Source organism: Chrysoperla carnea, chromosome 3 (assembly GCF_905475395.1).
Source record: "Chrysoperla carnea chromosome 3, inChrCarn1.1, whole genome shotgun sequence".
In the NCBI taxonomy this organism is placed as follows: domain Eukaryota; kingdom Metazoa; phylum Arthropoda; class Insecta; order Neuroptera; family Chrysopidae; genus Chrysoperla; species Chrysoperla carnea.
This window is the reverse complement of record NC_058339.1, coordinates 84072874-84096266: the sequence shown is the minus strand read 5'-3', so window position 1 is coordinate 84096266 and position 23393 is coordinate 84072874. Positions and strand designations below refer to the sequence as shown.

General features: G+C 29.7%; 1 protein-coding gene across 1 annotated transcript in view; it reads left to right on the top strand.

Moving 5' to 3' along the window:
- The window catches only part of LOC123296305 (calcitonin gene-related peptide type 1 receptor-like), a 295317-nt gene that overhangs the window by 126914 nt on the left and 145010 nt on the right, over positions 1-23393 (top strand). Inside the window, exons 3-4 of the mRNA XM_044877766.1 lie at positions 2887-2993; positions 12731-12822. Coding sequence (XP_044733701.1) covers positions 2887-2993; positions 12731-12822 — 199 coding nt within the window. The remainder of the gene's footprint in view (positions 1-2886; positions 2994-12730; positions 12823-23393) is intronic.

Sequence of the window (23393 nt, the reverse complement as noted above, 5' to 3'; positions counted from 1 at the left end):
ACCGCCATATTGATTGTTTGTTTACATTCGAACTGTCAAGTTGATTTATTTGTTTAATAATTTTTTTTTACATATTTGCTGTTAACAAATATGACATAAACAATATGGCGGTGACTGGGTACCGTGTGAGAGAGTAAGAGAATGTCCCCATCCTACTCCTGCCTTTCATAAGAGCATACCTTGTCTGATTCTACCAAGATGATGATAAAATTGTAACGAGTTTGGTATGGTGGGTGGCTGTGAAAATTTTAAATTGATTTTGCGTGGAATAATTTATGCCTCTTTGCAATTAAAATTCAAATATATCAGAGTTTTCAAAGGATTAACCTAGTACTTAGTATTTTATTGTATCAAATGACTACTTGGAACAACCTCAAAGTTTTCTAGCTTAGAATTGAACTGTACATCAGTTAGCTTCATACCTTCGGAGAGAAAGGTGCACTGATTGAACGGTTGCGGAAGTTACTGGAGTCTGGAAGATTGGATATAGTTTTTTGTCGTGATATGCTTAGACTAATATATGTTTGTATAAGGTTTATGCAAAGTGGTTCATTAGCATGAAATTACAAATTCCACCATGAAATTACCTTCTAAAGAAAAAAAATCAATCGGTTCATCCATTTAGGAGCTACAGTCCAACAAACGAATCGATTAGACCTGATTTTTTATCGAAGATACCTTCTTATACCATGTATATATGAAATATACATAGTATATTAAGTTTAGTCCCAAGTTTATAACGCTTAAAAATACTGATGCTACGAAAAAAATTTTGGTATAGGTAAATCGATCGGAAATCGATCCGAAATATCGTTTTTTTCGAAAATTACTCGGCCAATCGCCAAATAAACTTGATTTTTGAATTTCTTGGGTCAAAATTACCGTATAAACTGAGTTTCATCAAATTCCGAAACAAATAATTTTTTACGATTTTTTCTAAGGGGTACCCTTTGAAAAAATTTCAAAAAATCGATACAAATTTATCGTCTCCAATTTCGATCAAACTCTGTATATAAGGTAATTTTGACCCAAAAAATACAAAAATCGGTTTCATTTAACGATTGGGCGAATAATTCTCGAGATAATACCGGAAATCGTTCCGAAATATGATTTTTTTCGAAAACTACTCGGCCAATCGCCAAATAAACTTGATTTTTGAATTTCTTGAGTCAAAATTACCTTATAAACTGAGTTTCATCAAATTCCGAAACAAATAATTTATTACGATTTTTTCGAATTTTTCTAAGGGGTACCCCTTGAAAAAATTGCAAAAAATCGATACAAATTTATCGTCTCCAATTTCGATAAAACTCTGTATATAAGGTAATTTTGACCCAAAAAATACAAAAATCGGTTTCATTTAACGATTGGGCGAATAATTCTGGAGATAATACCGGAAATCGTTCCGAAATATGATTTTTTTCGAAAACTACTCGGCCAATCGCCAAATTAACTCGATTTTTGAATTTCTTGTGTCAAAATTACCTTATAAACTGAGTTTCATCAAATTTCGAAACAAATAATTTTTTACGATTTTTTCGAATTTTTCTAAGGGGTACCCCTTGAAAAAATTTCAAAAAATCGATACAAATTTATCGTCTCCAATTTCGATAAAACCCTGTATATAAGGTAATTTTGACCTAAAAAATACAAAAATCGGTTTCATTTAACGATTGGGCGAATAATTCTCGAGATAATACCGGAAATCGTTCCGAAATATGATTTTTTTCGAAAACTACTCGGCCAATCGCCAAATTAACTCGATTTTTGAATTTCTTGGGTCAAAATTACCTTATAAACTGAGTTTCATCAAATTTCGAAACAAATAATTTTTTACGATTTTTTCGAATTTTTCTAAGGGGTACCCTTTGAAAAAATTTCAAAAAAACGATACAAATTTATCGTCTCCAATTTCGATAAAACTCTGTATATAAGGTAATTTTGACCCAAAAAATACAAAAATCGGTTTCATTTAACGATTGGGCGAATAATTCTCGAGATAATACCGGAAATCGTTCCGAAATATGATTTTTTTCGAAAACTACTCGGCCAATCGCCAAATAAACTTGATTTTTGAATTTCTTGAGTCAAAATTACCTTATAAACTGAGTTTCATCAAATTCCGAAACAAATAATTTATTACGATTTTTTCGAATTTTTCTAAGGGGTACCCCTTGAAAAAATTGCAAAAAATCGATACAAATTTATCGTCTCCAATTTCGATAAAACTCTGTATATAAGGTAATTTTGACCCAAAAAATACAAAAATCGGTTTCATTTAGCGATTGGGCGAATAATTCTCGAGATAATACCGGAAATCGATCCGAAATATGATTTTTTTCGAAAACTACTCGGCCAATCGCCAAATTAACTCGATTTTTGAATTTCTTGGGTCAAAATTACCTTATAAACTGAGTTTCATCAAATTCCGAAACAAATAATTTTTTACGATTTTTTCGAATTTTCATAAGGTCATTTGGGTCTTTGCTGCGTAAGACCTATCTTGTAAACCGTTAGAGATAGAACAAAAATTTAAATGTAAAAAATGTTCCTTATAAAACATTAAACAACATTTTTTCGTAAACATCACTGTTTACCCGTGAGAGCACAAAATTGTATAGTATGTATGTTATGGTTACATCAGTTATAGTATCAGACAGAGTAATCAACACTGTCCATACATGGTATTTCGACAATTAACTCAGTCAATTGTTTGTTTTCTCTTGTTTAAATTTAATATTATAATTAACTAACTTTTTTTGCAATTGATCAGAATTTTTATTCTAATTGAAAATTCGGGAAAAATTAGAATTAATAACAATTTTATTTTATTTTTAAATGAAATTTTTATACAATTTTTTAATGTTTCATTTTCGTTTGTTGCAGGAATAGCATATAGATACTGTGATCCTTTTGGTGAATGGTTTCGACATCCCAGTAGTAATAGAACGTGGTCTAATTATTCAACGTGTATAGATCAAGAAAATTTTAAGGTATGATTAATCAATCGTTCTTAAGTAATACTCCAGTCTAAATATCTGAAATTAAAGGCGAAAAAATAATTGAATGAGTTACTTAAATTTGTATAATATTAAAAAAATATACTGTTCCAAATTCTTAGCTTTTTGATTTTTCTTTCAATTATTTTTAAAATTTAATATTTCATTCCTAGCAATGAAAATGAAAATTTTTTAGATATTTATATATAAAATGACAGATAACAACAGGGAACAATGGTTTGAAAAATGTATACATGAAAAAAATGAATTTTTAGTTTTTGGCGATTTCAACAATGTTTTTCCATTGCAATACGAAGAATATGAGACCATGTTCAATTCTGTACGCTGAAAAAAAAATAGATTGTTCATCCAGCTCAAGAAAGGGGTGGTTTTTGTCAAAAAATTGATAGAAAAAAGATGCCACTTATTGCTAATAAAAAAAGGGACGTTTCCTGAAAATTTCAAAATTTATGCTAAAAGCAAAAAAATCACCCTTTTTCATACCGGCGCAACCTCTTACGGCTATAATATGAGGGTGTCTTCATCTTAAATGCGACACACTATGTACCATGCGTTTAGTATGACAGAGTACATGCCTTGAGCAACGCATATAAGAAAGAGCTATTAAAGATGATCTATGAAAGAAGTGAATGTTCTCTTGCAAAAGTGTGTTGTAGGTTCAGTTCGTTTTATAATGTTGTATGATTGTTGAAAGTGGAGGTTTTTGGTTGAATACAAATATTATTAATAGTTTTGATAATATGTAATCCATTACTATTATGCGAATGCTCTATACCACCTCTTTCTTGTACGCATTCCTTAACGCTTGTACCTACTCTGTCATACTCGTGGAAGATGCCCATGGCAAGCCGTAAATTAAACTCGTAGTATACCTTTACAAGTGTGTACATAAATAACGCTATAACCCATAAAATTATACGCACTGTGAATGAGTATTGTATGAAACGAGACAAGCGAGTCTTACGTAGACAAAACATAATTAATGAATCATTGAAAATAATTAGATTAAATATGTGTTATTGTTCTATAAAATAAATTATATGTTATGAATATAATATTATACAAATCCACGGAAAGTTGTGTTTCTTATTATACGAATATACAGCAGTGAGTTTTTTATTTAAATACTAATTGCATCAAATACAAAATATGTTGTGAAACCTTTCACCCACACTCTGGACGGAATATCCTCGCTGAGTATACTCCTTAAAGTTTACTGAAGTGATGCACTCACTACCACATTTTCATCTTACTTCGAAAGCATTTATTCATAAAATTAACAGCTAATTAACAATTATTTTTAATTCCTGAACCAAAAACAAGGATGTTATAAGTTTGACTGCTGTTTGTGTGTCTGTGTGTACATTTGAAAGGTAATTTAAAGGAGAGTGTTCTTAGTTATGTTTTACGCGCGAGCTTAGAGTACCCGAAAAAACTAAAAAATTGGCGATGATCTTCAAAATCGATTAATTTTTGAAAAGGCATGCCATATAATTTTAACATATAAATAATTCCTTTGAAATGAATGGTCAAATAAGCATTTCGAAAAGTGAAATGGTAAAATAATTAGGTTATTCAATACAAAAATTCAAAAGAACAAAGTCAACTCAAATATTTCAATTACAAATTAATACTTCTGAAAATATTATACGATTTCCAACGCCTCTAGTGATTGAGTCTAGCCATAAACGCTCTTCATTATATTGTTTTAAAAATCTTTCAGCAGAGCATAGTTTCGATCCAAGGACTTCTTGTTCGTGAGCTCAGCACACTTTCACTGCGCTATTCTGCTCTGTATAATAATATTGTCAACACAAACTGATTCTGTTGTAAATACAGTAGTATTTACAGGACATAAATTATCAGATGATATTCGTGCCTATCTATATACGCGACGATCTCTTCTATCTTATATTTTTTGGAGTAGACTAGCTTAATCTAACGTACACAACATAATAATTTTTTATACACTTTGTACTTATCTTCTGTACAGACCATAAAGTGTGTATACAGTATATAAATATTGTATTATTTATAATAATGATGATAATATTATGATGTTTATAAATAAGTATAGTTAGTAAACAAACATACATTATATCTAGTATATAATTATTATATAGTGTTATATATTATATTTGAGTAATGAATAATTATTATTTTACACATTATTTAAAATATTATCTACAGTACGCTACTTTACCGACACTTAGATTATTATTGTTGTAAATGAAATATTTATGAACTAGAAGTTATCCAACCGCTTCGCTGGTGGGTAACTTTGATTTTAAATACATACAAGAACTTGAAAAAATGAGTGTTCACATAATCTTTCACCGTTTATTGACCGATCAACGCACAACTAAATCTATTTCGTTAAGATCCATGAAATTTTACAAAAACGTTCCTTAAATGGTGTAAATGTGAACTATGAAAGAATTTTTGGAAAGTGATTGTGGTGGTTCAAATGAGGGTTTAAGGTTTATATGAAACTTGATCAATTTTGAAGTTGCAAATGTAAAAAATTATATGATGAGCTCATGTTTCAAAATTATTTTCAAAATGTTTATGTTTCAAGGGGGTATTTGGGAGTTTTTCGAAAGTAGGGGTGTTTACCTTGAAAAATAACTTTTTCGAAAATAGCCATCATACAAACAATAAACTTACGTTTTGAAATTTGAACTCATTTATCATTTTTTACTTTTCTAACTTCAAAATTGACCAAGTTTCATACAAAATTTCAACCATTAATTGAACCTCTCAGGAGATGACTTTTCGAAAATCCCTTCTTAGTTCACACTAACGTCCCTGCGATTTTAGCCCAGCGTTGATCGATCAGTCAGTGAATCAGTCAGTCAAATTCTTCTTTTATATGTTTAGATGTGTAATGTACAATATTCAAATATATTTAAATGGTAGTCATATACAATTATCTATAAATATATAGGAGACTTTCTATCTATATATATATAGGAGACTTTCTATAGATATAGATAGTCACTCATCACGATATCTCTGGAACTATAAGACCTAGAGACTTGAAATTTGGCAGGAATATTCCTTTTGCCAAGTAGAGGTCAGCTAAGAACGGATTTTACGAAATTCCACCCACAAGGGGGGTTGCGGGGGTGTTCATGAATAAAAAATTCATATTTTTCAATTATGGCCTTTAATAGTTCAAAACTTGGTCAGAATGTTTTAAATTACATTTAGAAATTTTTTTAACCTTCGGAGGGTGGAAAGGTGTAGCGAGAAAGTGGGAAGGAAATATCGAATATTTACAAATATACCTAAGTGGGGTATCAAATAAAAGAGCATGACGTGTACATTACAAAACTGTTATCCAACGCAAGGAAATGTGGAGGGAGGGGTGCAAGTGGGGATGTTGCCCAGCAAAGCGGGTAGTTCCCAGCTAGTAGATCTATATAGATAGATAGTCACTTATCACGATATCTCTGGAACTATAAGACCTAGAGACTTGAAATTTGGCAGGAATATTCCTTTTGCCAAGTAGAGGTCAGCTAAGAACGGATTTTACGAAATTCCACCCACAAGGGGGGTTGCGGGGGTGTTCATGAATAAAAAATTCATATTTTTAAATTATGGCTTTTAATAGTTCAAAACTTGGTCAGAATGTTTTAAATTACATTTAGAAATTTTTTTAACCTTCGGAGGGTAGAAAGGTGTAGCGAGAAAGTGGGAAGGAAATATCGAATATTTACAAATATACCTAAGTGGGGTATCAAATAAAAGAGCATGACGTGTACATTACAAAAATGTTATCCAACGCGAGGAAATGTGGGGGGAGGGGTGCAAGTGGGGATGCTGCCCAGCAAAGCGGGTAATTTTACGCCACGCAAAGCGGGCGGGTAACAGCTAGTAAATAATACAATTTTATGTATAAACAATTAATTTTATATCACTGTATATAAGACTTAAAATAAGTGTTGAAAAATTAATTATATTAAGTGTTTTATTTAATTGGACCCTTCTTATACCTTCCTAGTAGACAAACGTTAGGGTAGCGTAAATCTGAACAGTAAATATTTATTCAGTGCACCGAAAATTAAAAATAGATATTTTCTAGTCACAAAAAACAAATTCAGTAGAGCTTCGACGATTGGAACTGAATAAAGATAACGGATGTTTCGATGGGTGGATTTTTTAAAACCAATTACTGGGATTGTATGGCTAAATTCATTATAAACAAATGAGAACAAACAATGGACTGAGTTAATTGTTGAAATACCATGCATAGATAGTGTTGATTACACTGTCACAATACACATATACATATACATGTCACACATACATAACTGACATTCCCATATAATAAATACTGCGCCCACAGTTTGAATACGAAAAAATTCTTCACATTTAAACTTTTATTCTATCTCTAACGATTTACAAGATGAAACGAGATTGACCTACATTGCTCATTTACGAACTCGACCTCAATTTTTATGTCCTGAATACGCTATAAAAATTCCAGCTTGGTATCTTTTTTCGTTTTTGAGTTATCGTGTTCACAGACGGACAGACAGGCAGAGAGACCGGAAATGGACTAATAAGGTGATTTAATGAACACCTATACCAAAATTTTGTTAGTAGCATCAATATTTTTAAGCGTTACAAACTTGGGACTAAACTTAGTTTACCTTGATATATATTTCATAAATACATGGTATAATAAAATTTGCAAAAACAACATTGGAATATATGTATTTAAGCGAGACTGTATACCTACCCAACATTAAACATGTGGAAAGTACGGGCGTGCAAAAAGTGTTACGATTATCGATTGTGCGAGAGAGAGAGAGAGAATACATCGAACTAATATGACTGATAATGCCTTTATTAAGAAGAAAACTTTCTTTGAAGATACTGTAGGCACACGTGTGAAAATTTACATTCATGCCAAAAGTTTCTTTCAAAGGACACGTTTTCACAGTTATCTTTGTTAGTACTTGCCCGAAAATTAGTAAAAAGAAAAGAAAAAACCAGTAAAGAAGATTTTTCACTCTTTTTCCTCATCATTTCAAGTATTGCAATTCTGTTTGTTGATTGGTATATTTTTATAGATTTTGTTACAATTCATTCAATTTCGAGAATTTTGAGATCATTACGAGAAATTTGATGATTTTTTAGTCATTTGTTTTAATCCACTACTACTTTTTATAAAAAGGGAGACTACGGGGCAGAGGATACTCAATAAATTACATGTAATGATACATTACGTATGTTTTTGTTTATAAAACATCATTCTTGAGATTTAATGTAATGAATATAATAATTAAAATAAATTATTAAAACTTGGAAAAGATAGAGTTTTTGAAAGATATTCGTAATAAAAGTTTAGAAATTGAGATGGTAATTTAAAAACAAGTGAAAAACTACGGAAGCCTGAATGTCTCACTGTCAATTTATGAGAGAGTGGCGCTACATTAGCTTTTTTTTTAATTGTGTGCTACCATCAAGTTTAAAACCAACTTTTGAAAAAATCACTAGTTTACTTTCAATAAGTGCACTTGTAACTTGTGGTATTATGGAAACGAACCTCTTTGAAGGTGTTGATATTTTGTCATGTGCAGATTTCTTATTTAACGTCATAATAAACATTTAATAATACTTTTAAAGGTTAGAAATTTAATTTAATAATTTTTAATAGAATTTTCCTATATAAAAAGTTGCTAAATGTTGATGTGCTCCTGCACTAAAAAATGTCCTACCCATACTGTAATTTGTGACTCATTGGCAAATAGAATTTTAAACGAGATTATAATCTGGAAGCTTGACTTTTAAAAGAGATTATAGCCAGATTATAATACCATTTAAAATATTATGCGACCAAAGCACATATTGACTACGTGCATAGTCATGGTAAGAAAAATCAAATCGCTTCCAGTGGATAATTTTTTCGTTTAATGGGGGTGTTATAACTAATTTTAAATTTGTTTACATGTGAATGATACAGTATATGTCAAATTAAAATTATTGAAAAATAACAATAAATTAAAATTTTTGCATTAGAAATTGTCAAAATTAGAGACGAAATTGCATAAATAATATTTTTTTAATGTAAATTAACATATTTACATGAAATTTGCTAGAAAACAAGTGAAAACAAACAACAGACAGTTAATTGTTGACAAAGTTAATTGTTGAAATCCCTCGTGGATAAACAGTGATGTTGACAAAAAAATGTTTCAAACAAAGTTGTTTATTTTTTTATAAGGAACATTTTTTATATTTAAACTTTTGTTCTATCTCTTACGGTTTACAAGATGGGTCCTACGGACCCAAGAATCACTTGACCTATGTAGCTCATTTTCGAACTTGACCTCACTTTTTACGTCCTTAGCACGCTATGAAAATTTCAGCATGATATTTCTTTTTGTTTTTGAATGATCGTGCTTACGGACAGACAGACGGACAGACAACCGGACATGGACTAATTAGATGATTCTATGAACACCTATACCATATGGAAACCATAGAATTATATGTTCATCCATACAATATTATATTAACAAAGAAGTGTATCGTTACCATGGAATGGCGTCCAATTAAACTCATGCACGATGCGAATATACATATTGATAAATAATAAAAACATTTCCATTCTATTTCAAATAAGAAATTCCTTTGAGTAATATAAAATTAATATGATGAGTTAACTTGAGAGAAATAAAAAAGAAGACATATAAAAAAAAAATGTCACTTTAATTGCTACCAGCATCTAGAACATCTAGATGCTGTCATCTACTATATAACTATAGAAATCAAGTACCTTTATATTGATTTTATCAGTATTTAAAAGAGATGTCATCTAAAAAGTGCTCTTCATAATAATGAAAAGTATTTGTTCAGTATTATCATATGTATTGTTGGTACATTGACCTACATTGACTAGACTATATTCAATATTATTGTATTAAACAAAAGTGTTATTACGTATTTGAAAATAATGTCATAGAAATAAAATAAATTGTTAATCTATAGCTATAAAATGCTTTGTCTTGAATGACTGACGGATCATTGTACAGCCTAAACCACTAATCGTAGAACCTGAAACCTTAGAGATTGTAAGTATTTAAGCGAGACTTTACCCATAGTATTGTTATTGTGATGCTGTTGTATTTTCAACCATCACAATGAATCAAATTAGATGTATATATAAACAAACAATATCATTTTAGAGTGACTGGTAGAGAACGCTATGAAAAGTTCGGGTGAGAACAAAATATTTACTACCGATTACTGAACGTTACCCATTTGGATCAGGTTTTTAAATTGAATGCTATCCTAAGTTTAAAAGAAGCTCGGATTGCAATTTGTAAGCGTGGGAAAACGATCTTTTTAATATAGTACCCAAACCAGGGAAAACGTTTAGTTTGAAAATTTCAACAATTTTGATCAATCGAATTGTTTCTTAAATAACTAGAAAATGTAAACGTCAATTAAATTGACATTCAAATAGATTATATCCATTATAATAATAATTGTAAAATGTTATGACATTAATGTTTTAATATCGTTTTCAAAATATAAACACAGACTCATTACTGAATTATTTGAACAAGTTTACAAATAATTATATTTGAGTGATTTTTAATGACATAAAACAATAATATTTATTATTTGATCAACAAATGTTTAACAAATCATCTTATCAAATAAATCAGATCTTGATTTAATATAATGTGAATATAAGTATCAGGTTAAGTGTATAGCACCGTGGTTTCTAAAAACATCAAATTTTTAGATTGATTTTTTAAAAATTCAGTAGATTTCCATAAAGTTATTCAACATTTCTAAGATGCATAAAAAAGAACCTAGAATCAAACAAACTAAAGCTTAGACTTAAAATACTTAAAATATAACCGCATCTATGTTCGTTTAAGTACCGATCTGAGGTATTGTTTCTACTAAATATTTTCATAATAAGGTAATTAAAATCGAATAATTGAAAATCAATCCTTTTTTTTACCCCGATTATGCAATGGCGAGTGTTTGACCCATATATGTCTGTATGTTCATCTGTTCTCAGCTAGCTTCTAAACTACTTATCATAATTTGACAAATGCAGTATCATTAGAAGAGTCTTGATTGTCCGCTGGTTACAGGTTATGTACTGTCACATTAAATTGAATACGGCGCCCTCTAGGGGATATAAAGCTATGAGAGCACTTTTCAAATATATATATATATATATATGTTGTTATACTTTATCACGAAATTATAACCCCAAAATGGTTTAAATAAAATTAAGTTCGAAAACTAAAACTCCGACAATTATAGAACCGCACTCCAAAATGTATGAAAAATGAAAATATTTTAATCTGAAATTGTTATGATAAGTAAAATCCTTATTACAGGCGGGGGACCCCTAAGATTTAACAGTTTTCCACATGACCGAGAAGTGGTCCCCCGACTGTAATAAGGATTTTACTTATCATAACAATTTTCGAAGAAAATATTTTCTTGTTTTCATACATTTTGAAGCGCGATTCTATAATTGCTGAGGTTTTAGTTTTCGAATATAATTTAGGATTTTATTGACAAAACTAATGAATGGTTGTAGTAAAAGAAAAATAGTGTTCTTTTACTATTTATTCCCAAGCAAAACTTGGTATAAAAACACCACATTTTTTCGGATGTTACACAAAATAATTCTTGCATTTATTAAAATAACGAAAAAACTGACATTTTATAAGTGCGACATTTTAACGGAGTTCGTTTAACGATAAAATCTCTTTGAGAACTCATTAACTCCTTTAAAAAATTCCAAAAAACGAAAAAAATTGTATGTTTCGCTTAGCCACTCACTGATAATGTAGCTTTCTTTAGGTGAACGAATCTTTAAAATCTTATAAGTGATCTTTACGTTATTTATTTATTATAAGGACTTTAATAACAAAATATTTGACACATTGGGTTACATTATTGCAATTTTCGTAGAGATCTCGTTTTTGGAAAATAAAATAGAGCTTAAATTATTCCTCATGTATTTGGCTATCATATACAAAAATAATTTTTCAAATTCGATTGATAGCCTTAGAGACAAACTCGGTTATATATGCGACTATAACATACAAACAAATCGATAATTCTCCAAAATAACTTCGATAACTATACATAAAACTAAGTTACTAAGGTACTAATTATTATGACTACATTTTCAGAATTTCACAAAAGATTTCAATTTTCTAATAATTTAATATTTTCATAGTGTTTCCCTATGAACACCCTCAGGGAAACACGTTGGCAGATGAACGGCCTTAAAGATTGAAGTCCTCATATTCTTACAGACTCAAAGACAATTGCTTATTTTAATTCAATGAAACGATCAATGTTTAAGTTCACTTAAAAAATTAGTAAATAGACCATGTATTGTATGACGTAAATGTTAAGTGCTTAGCAAATAATCGAAAAATATTATACATGTATAACGTATACGTAATTCAAGTTGCCTTTAACATTGATCGTTTCATTGAATCAACAATTTTTTTTTTTTTATAAATAGAAACATTTGCACCACAAACGCATGCCTTACTAATAATAGTTGACATCCAAGAAACACATTCCATGAGGTTTTAGCAAAATGCGAGCAATTTCTTTCATTTTCCTTTATTTGTAACATCTTTTACTGTACTAACTGTATTATCTTTCTGTAAATTGTAATAACGTTGTTTTTCTTTTGATTACAGTGGCACAAGTTCATCATATCATTACATGAAATCGGATATTCAATATCACTAGTCGCTTTAATATTATCATTAGCTCTACTGTTCTACTTTAAGTAAGTTTATAGTATAATTATTATTATAATTATTTATTTTCATCATTTTTATTGTAAGAAGAAAAAAAAATAGAAAAAAAAGTTTTTAAGTTCAGTATTATTCTTCAGATATTAAGGTTGATCGGACAGCACAGTGAAATTTTACAGTGTCAACATTCTAACATTTTTTTTAATCTGCAAATTAATTATGTAAATTTAGTTAGCATCTACGATACTAATACCTACTCGAATAAATGAAATAATTTAATTACTAAAATTATAAATTATCGTCCTTTGATACTGCCTGTCTTGGTGGACAAAAACTTAAATAAATTTTTAATGTTCTTAATTAAGAAATTTTCAAAAATCTTCGTCAGACTTTTTATTTTAATTTGAACGAAATGTAATATATAAAAGTATAATTTTGTTACTTTTTAATTTATGCAAGGTGGAGTAACATTATCGATAATGTATACGATCATTTAGTTGCTACACAAAATCCAATTTTAAATGATTAATTACATGAAAACCCGACAAAATTTTTTTTCCAAATAGTATTTTATACGTATGAATTATTCAAATGATCTATAAATATAAATTTCTTCATGTCCGGTCAACCTTTACTATGACAAGAGTTCTATTTCATTTGGCGTCATGAATTTTATTAATATAATGAAAATTGATCTTATTTTAAACACAATAAAATAAAATTTTAATAATACTATTAAAAACTGTGTAAACTTACACAGAAAATGGTGTCTAGATTAATAATTTTTATGCTTACTGTCTTTTAATTCACCTAAAAAATTACAAAACCTCTAATTTTTTGAAGATGTGGTATCAGTAATAATTTTTGCATAACGAAAAAATAAATTTATCATTTTTATTACAATTACTTCACATATCTAGGTATACAGGATGGTCCAAGTAATAACAGTAGGATTTTTCAAATTGTAGATTATGATAAGGTCCCCATACAGTTCTTGCAGGATAAAACCCTTTCTATTGTGGATTTTGTCAAAACAAGGATAGTTTTATAATGGTATTGTATTTTTAATAAAGTCAGTGGCACTAAAGATTTTTTTTTTTCGAAACGGAGTGATGGCACACCTAAATCTGCGGATATCCAGTTTTCGTAATCTATTATTCGATGAAGATCTACTATTATAGTTTCCTCAACTACACAGTTGCGTGTAGTTGTGGAAATAAGACTTTTGTGATCGGAATTTAAAAGTACAGCTCCGATTTTTACGGGATCGGGCACAAACTGTTCATATGAGAGTGTAGAAAAAAGTCAGTTTAGTCAGAAAGTTAAATTTACGCTCGTGAGCGCGTTTACAAATTCGTATCAATCAATCGTGCTGACAATTAATGAAAATAGAAAAAAAACGTATTAGATCTCCTATTTTGAACCATTTTTTGCTTTTTTTCCCTTGGAAATTTTTTTCTAAACCTCACCGTTTCCAAAAAATTCGTCATTTTGATGAAAATTTGATACTGACAAAATTAACGATTATTGTGTGGTTTTGATCAAATATTTGGATCAAAACCAATTTGATCTTATATTTTGGTCATTTCTAAATAATTTTTTGTAACTTGACTTTTCTCATCTTACTTTGCCGTTTTCCAGATGTAGATGTTTAAAAATTTTATATACTAAAATTTTGTTATCAACAAGTGTGACGATTGTCGATTGGCTTTGACCAATTATTTGATTAGAAACCAATAAGATTTTGACCTTATATTTTTCACAATTTTAAATAATTTTTGTATCTTGACATATTTTACCTTCCGCCAACGTTTTCGAAATGTGTGCATTGAAAAAAGTCGGTCTAGATGAAAATGTAAAACTCGATCTTTTAGGTTCTTAGTTATCAATTTCCTAATCTTCTATAAATATATAGGAGACTTTCTATAGATATAGATAGATAGATAGATAGTCACTCATCACGATATCTCTGGAACTATAAGACCTAGAGACTTGAAATTTGGGAGGAATATTCCTTTTGCCAAGTAGAGGTCAGCTAAGAACGGATTTTACGAAATTCCACCCACAGCGGGGGTTGCGGGGGTGTTCATGAATAAAAAATTCATATTTTTCAATTATGGCTTTTAATAGTTCAAAACTTGGTCAGAATGTTTTAAATTACATTTAGAAATTTTTTTAACCTTCGGAGGGTAGAAAGGTGTAGCGAGAAAGTGGGAAGGAAATATCGAATATTTACAAATATACCTAAGTGGGGTATCAAATAAAAGAGCATGACGTGTACATTACAAAACTGTTATCCAACGCAAGGAAATGTGGAGGGAGGGGTGCAAGTGGGGATGTTGCCCAGCAAAGCGGGCGGGTAACAGCTAGTCTTCTATAAGTGTTAAGAATTGTCAAAATATAAAATAAAAAATTCTGGAAATGTATGTCAAAAAGGTGTTCAACACCCCCTTCTGTATACAATGGTCATTATTGGGAATGTCGTGTAGTTCAAGGCATCACAGGTATTTCCTACTAAGTATACATATTTCATATTGTTTTTTGACACGAAAAAATACCAAGTACTTAATTAATTCCGATAAATTTTTTTCTCCTTAAAATATTTTTGTACAAAATTGAATTGTTATAACGTACAATTAACGAATTTGTTCCAACACGCACATATTTATTTCAAGACCGCAATTAATACAATCATAAAAAATTTCTAATTTCAGTAATTGTTAATTTATACTCATTTATATATTTAGCAAACGTCAAGTCACGTGTCTGTAACGCATTTAGAATAAAGTTAAATTAAATTCATAAAATAGTAAGTAAAACCTAAACAAATTTGCAAAGAAATAAAATTACTAATTAATTACGTCATACCTATATGTACATTCAGAAAAAGGAATGATCCCATGTCAACGATTAGTGAGTATGTCATCCTCATCACTCTTGATAGAAATGTTCCACTTAAACAAACAAACTAACATAATAAAATAATTAATCCTTGTTTGTTACGCACGAAATGTGAAAGTTTTTGATGTGAATTTATTCTTCAAATGTTTGTCATAATAGTCCAGAGGTTTGTGGTTTTCAACATTGCAAATCATGTTATGCTAGATAAGTCAAACATTTCCCTCTTATTATTGCCCCAAATTTCAGTTCAAGCAATTAGAAAAAAATCCTAGATATTCAGAAAAGTAGATCGTAAGGTGCTCAATCAACATTGCTGACAATAAAGCATTACAGAAAAAGGTGTATACACAAACAAACAGTATCGTTTTTGAGTGATTGGTAGAGACCAGTGTGGAAAAAGCTGGCTGACAAAAGTGTTCCGACTATCAAGATTCTACTATAATCAAGAAGAAGTTTTCACCCCCTAATTTGGTATAGTTGGCAGTGACAAAATAGGACATTTGCTATGAACGCGTATTTCGACTACCGCTAAGCTATAAACTACCGCGTTGAACCAGCGAAATTTTTGTCTAGATAGATAAATATTTTACTTGTCTGTTACTCGTTTATTGTTAGATATCACCATTTTGAAACACTTTCATGTTTCGAGACATTAAAGGGCTAATCTTTCTAGAGAGTAACATTTGCCTGTTATTCGTTGACAGTTCCGCATTGCCATTTTGGTATTATTCACGAAACGAGGGAGATATCAGACAGTACTAATTAATTTATTTACGCATTGGGCTATTAATTTAATAATATACAATGATATCCTCTGACTTCTCTGAACGGACTTTTAATAAACCTTGAATACCAAGTCCAATCTAAGGTGACTTTCAAGTGTCCTCCTTTTATACAAACCTGCTTTGCTTGAAACATTTTTTGTATTGGACGTACCGAATATCCGCTTAATGATGGGCTGAGAACTTCTGAATTATAGAAATTATTCCCTCAATTATATTTTATAGAGTAAAAACCTGAACACGTCGGACTATAGGTATATCAAACAACGGTGACATACAGGTTTCGTGTCAGGGAATCACAAGAGATTTTGTTAGATAATTCATATATGATTTTACATACAAGGAGTGATCCCTTCAGAATGGTTTCATGACAAATTGCTCTTTTTTCGTTTTGTTCGTTTTTATTTTGCTTTTTGTTTTTGTCTAACTCTAGGTTTATGATAGAATTAACCGAAAAACACTTTTTCTAAATATCAAGTATTTTTAAATCTTTTTAAGGTAAATCAAAAAGAATTTACAATTTTCGAAGCAACCTATATACAATAACAAACGTAGTAATATATTATATATATATATTTTGGATCTTTTAATACCTTCGTTAAAATTCATTATTAAATGAAAGCTTTTAGTATGTATTTACAATATTTAAACGATGAAAAATTATATATTATAATATGCATTACATGTGTATTACTATTGTTGCGAAGGTAAAATGGTTGAGGTTTAAAGTTATTAAAATATCCGTTATTGAAAATGGCCTTCTATAAACTGAACCGATTTTGAAGATCATCGCTTTTTTGTCCATTTTTTCGCCTACGAAACTCACACTGTCAGTTTTTCCCTATTTTCCCTATAAACTTGCACTTGAAAAATAGCTAAGAATACTCCCCATTAAATTATATTTCAATATAACAATAAAACCTGAATCGGTTCATCCGTTTAAGCGCTACGATGCCACAGACAGACAGACACACACACACACACATATAGCGGCCAAACTTATAACACCGTTTTGTTTTTTGGTTCGGTGGTTAAAAAGCAAAAAGTGCTAGCTCATCCTGTGTTAACTTCATGTCTCGTTATTTACTCATTCTTGCTGTTTTTTAAAATTGCAGCATCAAAGGACCTTGCTAAGGAAAGAAGCTTACTCAACCCACTCTTCTTAACCCATTTTTTTCTTCCATAATTTTACATAACAAGTGAAATTGACAAAATTTTAAAAACCCTTAACACATTCTAACCCCTAAGAACACTTTCTATTAAATTGCCTTTTTTCCTTAGAGCCGCACCCAAACTGAACCGATATTGATTATCGTCGCCTAGTTTTTAGTTGTTCTAGTTACGGAACCTTAAACTCGCACTAGAAATATCCAAGAACACTACCAATTACACCAGATTTCAAACAAAACAAAACAAATCAAAATTAGCCAGACAGACAGGCAGACACACACACACACACACACACACACATAGCTATCAAAAATATAACCCTTCTTTTTTTTTTGTTTCGGAGGTTAAAAATCGGCGGGCATGGCAAAAAAATTATGTTTCAAGGGTGAGTAATTTTTCGAAGAAGATCCTCATTAACTTACAGGAAAATATTTGCAATTTCTAAAACTAATGAATATTTGTTTTCCACTATAAACCAGTATGGAATAAAACCGTAAGGGGTGTTACATATGTTGTTTAAAAAATAAATTATTAAAGCATATAAAATATATATGAGAAGAATTTCGTGAGAGATAATTGCGTCGAGATTTTACTAGCATTCAAATATATAAAGCCCCCAAATTGAATTAACTCTAGAGAGGTTATTTCAAAATGGCTTGATCTCGTAACCTGGACACTTTGCATTCAATTTCATCCAACTGTTTAAAGATACCTGACCATGTTTCACGAAGTAGGTACTCAGAATTAAAATGGCGGATGTCTACCTCAATTTAAAAATTTATTCACCTGTTATGTAAATTACTAAAAGAAATAAACTCAAAATGTATAAATAACCCAATCATAGTCAAAATAAGTGTGCAACCTCGGAATCTAACGGAATAAGTTGGATTTTTATACGAACCTTTATTTTGATAGGACAAATGTTGTCTCAATAGTCACACGCCTGACCAGTGCGCGTCTTTAGATATTCAAGGTCAAAGTTCTCGAAAATTTTCGTTTTTTGTGAACATGTCATTTCTTATGCCTTCAATCGTATGAACATTTATTAAAATTTTCTACAAAATTTTTTTGTATGTTGAACCGTTTTTGAAATATAGGGAGCAAAAAGATGGTGCGCTTAGCTTAACGTACTTCAGTGCTGGATCAATATTTATAAAGATAAGGTATTATTTATTTAAGTAGTACTTAATGAATAATTATGGAAGAAAAAAAGTATAATAGACTAGGATTCACGATTAACCCTGTATATTAAACTTTTTTTTTCACTTAATTATCGATTAAATACTACTTAAATAATTATTTAATAAATTATATTTATAAATATAAACCCGGTACCAAGGTACGTATAGCTGAGATACTATTTGTATGGAAACACATTTTATTCGTTGGACTGTTTTTGAAAAAGAAGGAGCAATATTTATAAATATAAGGTATTAAAAAATTATTTAAGTAGTATTTAATCGATAATTAAATGAAAAAGCCGTATTATAGACGTATTATTACGTCAATCGTGAATCCCAGTCTATTAAACGGTTTTTTCTATAACTATTCCTTAAAAAAAACTTAAATAATTATACCTTATATTTATATATAGTGACCCAGCACTGAAGTATGTTAAGCTGAACGCATCATCTTCTGCGCCGTCTATTTCAAAAAAAAGTTTTTTACAAAATTTGTAGAAAATTTTATGCTCTGCAACTTTGAAGGCAAAAGAAACGAGATATTCACAGAAAACTAATTTTCAAGAACTTTGACCTTTAACACTAAAGACACGCACGCGTGACCATATGTGACTTTTGAGACAACATTTGTACTATCAAACTAAAGTTTTGTACAAAAATTCAGCTTATTTCGTTAGATTCCGAGGTGAACCCTGAGATGATTGGAGTAATACAGAATAGACGCAACTATATATTTCAGTTTTTTCGTAATCAAATTTATTTTTCTGGAAGACAAAATATTATCTACTATATAAGATCGTATACATTACACAAATAATGTATGCACGTATGTGGTATAATATAAAAGTGCATTTTCATTCCAGAATCTATAAATAACCGGTGTTATTGCAACGGATGAATACAAAAATGATAAAAACATTATTTGAGAAAGTTCCAGATGTGTTAGTTGTATATTCAATCATCCGTAAATAGAGTATGTACATATTCTACCACATACACATGATAACCAATATTACTATCAATTGAAATAGAGCATTTCTGCTAGACATATTGGGTGTTACATATGTGAGGGTCAATAGTCCCTCTTCATATGAGAGTTGAAGGAAAAGTTGACTACTGAATTTTGAATAATTTTTTCCTTATGGAACTACGGTGGGATGAAGTAAGTCTGGCATCTTAAAACGCTTGCATTCATTAACGCAGACTGCGCGATAGTAAAGCTGAATTAAGCTGGGAAATTAAAAATTAAATAATTTCCTGCAATTATAATGTACTAGTGACCGGATTTGATGCTAATACTAAATATACTATAGAATGTGTTTATTTACGATATCACAAAAGAAACCTCTAAAATTATCAGCTTCTCTACTATACATATAATGCATGTAAATTATACATATAAACATTCCTCTTCGATCGAGTGATTATCTACTAAAACTAAACCGAATCAAAACCTGTTGCGTTGTTTAAAAGATCTAAGCATACGTAGGGACAGACAGATAGTGCGAAGCGAATTTGTTTTATACTATGTTGTGATAATGATTAAAAGAATATAAAAATGATTTAAAAAATGGTTTTTATTTCTAGGAAATACGCAATTACAAACGCAGTTAACAGAAACGCCCTCAGGAGCCAGGCATAAGTCACCCCTACCCGATTTCAATAAAAAAAAGTTCAATATCCACTGAAAATCTTTTTTTTATGTCGTTGCCATCTTATACTTTCTAGAGAAAGTATAGTCTTGAAAAATGTATCAAATAAAAGTTTTAACTAAAAACAAGTGAAATTTACAAAATTGAAAAAACTCCCAACAAATGCGATTTATTCCTTGTAAACCAATTTTTGGAAATATTGGAGTTGACTTTGTTCTTTTGAATTATTGTTTTGAATTACCTAATTACTTTACCATTTCACTTTTCAAATGAATTGAGCCAGGTTTATTTGACCAATTATTTCCATAGTAATTATTTATATGATAAAATTATATGTCATGCCTTTTCCAAACTGAATAAATTTTGAAGACCATTGCCAAGTTTTTAGTTTTTTCGGGTATGAAACATTTAGCTCGAGCTAAGAACACTCTCCTTTAAATTACCTTTCAATCGAAAAAAATAAAATAAAATCGGTTCAGTCTTTCAGGCCACTACGCGACGATGCCATAGACAGACAAACTCACAGACACACACACACATAGGGATTAAACTTATAACACCCTTTTTTTAGTTCGGGTGTTAAAAAATTATTTTAGTGGCTTTTTTCGAGTGACCTTTATATGAACTAAAAACACTTTGTGGCAATTTAAAATTTTAAAGACTTTTAAACACATGTTCAATACTCGATTTTCATTCGATGTCTGTGAAATCGAACAGTTTTCGAATCAACGATTGAAAATTATTCTTGTTTATCATGACTAATAATCTATAAGGTTGATCTATAAGGTTAAGGTTGAGTATAAGGTTTGAGGTTACATTATAACGAAGCATTTATTATCACCGCACGGAAATGGCTTGGAAGAATCTGCCGTAGCTTATGTTCATTTAAATGCTACCCGGTGGAAGAAATCATTTGTCCAGGTCATTAACAATAACAGAATATGAGTTCAAAAGCATACTATTTCTGGTAGTTAAAATTCATAGTTAAAACCTCGAGGTAGGTTACAATTTCAAGACATTCGGTCTGTAATAAGTATCAATTTAAACACAGTAGAGTAATATCTCAATCGTAGATGCATATAGGAATTATGAAAGATGCAAATAGTAAACTATTCATAAATTTTTATTTTTATTTAGAATTTAATTGAAATATAGGCAAAGTTATTTCACTCTTGGGTTGGTTTTGATTAATATTTATTGCTTACATTTTCAAAACATATTATTTGGTTCCACTTGCATGGTTTGTACTCTAATTTCTGTTCATATCTCTATTTTTTTATATTATTATTATTATTATTATTATTATTATTATTAATATTATTATTATTCGTTTTTAAGACACATTATTTGCGAAAATTTATGGATGTACTACTTAAAAAGATTTTTCTTTAAAAAACGCTTTGCAATTATAAAGATATTCATAAATGCATCATAATTTTCTTATTTCATACAAGCCTTTTTTCTCCAAAGTTTTTTGCTTAATACAAGGTTGTTCAAAAAGATGATATCACGCAAATGGGAGTCATTTTATGTAATAAGATGTAACATCTTAAATGAGAGACGTAAATTGTTCAAAAAAATGTCACTAAATAAATGGGAAAGAGACCAGATAAGAGTTATTAAGACCAGATATTATTCATGTAAGTTATTACATAGAAGGTTCAAGAAGTTCGAGACCCCCTCTGAATTTTACAAAATGAGGAGTGAAAAAAGTTAGTTAGACAAAATTTGTAGAATCTCGGTCGCAGAATCTACTAGTGGCCTTAAATTTGACCTTAATCTTTGACCATGAAGTACACTTTAAGGTCAAGTCAATTTTCCAAAAGATTATTCCAGTTCTCGCAGAATTGTAGCATGAAAGAGAAATACTGTTTTATACATTGAGTTCTTATTGAATTTCAAAGCTATATTCCGAAAATCATTCAGCAATTTTATTCTAGGACAAAGTGCCTTCCAATGAAATACAAAAATAAATTAATTCTTTTTTTGAACATTCGGAACAATTTTGATATTATTTCCATTTTTCTATCATCTTTTTCTTTAATTATAATCCCTTGTCAGACACAAATTTTTCATTGCTTTAGAATATTAAAAACAATTGTTTATGTTCAATTAAAAAGTTTTTGTTGAATAAAGAAAAAATTATTTTTATAAAACGGCCAAAAATCCGTTGGACACCAGCAGTAATTAATATGAAATTGAATAGACTTTAGATATTAATTCATTTCAACCTCTACAATTTTTTTGCTAAAATCATTTTAACTCTTTTATTATTTTTAATTATTTTTTTACTTCAATTTGCTTTTACACGGTTATTCTTAAGCTTTTAATCCGATGGTGGTTGAAATTTTTTTTATAAATAATTTTTCCAATATTTCAAGTCCAAATATACTCTCGGCTTACTTTTTTAAGGTTTCGTACACGCAGACTGTAAGATTCAAGTTAGGAGTAAGTTTTAGAAGACCCATTGATCTATTGTTTCTCCCTTGCTTCAAAGGAACTTCAAAAGCTTTAATACACCTTAAGATATTCCAAGGCTACACTTCATTTTTTTAATTTGAGTGAAATTCAGTCCAGGTTTAGTCCAACTTCATATGAGAAAAGATCAAGTGTTTTATACAAAATTTTATTATTATTTCATGATTAATATGAAAATCGTTTACTTATATCAGTAACAATATCATATTTTCCACAACAATAACGTTTCAAATTTAACATTTAATTCCATCACATACAATGTATAAATTTCAACCAAAAATACAAAAAACTATAAAGGATTTTCACATCATGATATATGAAATACAATAATATAATGTTACTTCTTCGGTCATGCCACATAATAATATCTTCATACATATAGGGTTGTTGTCTAGCCCACTATCATTTTTTTACAAAATTTCATTTATCGACTTTCATT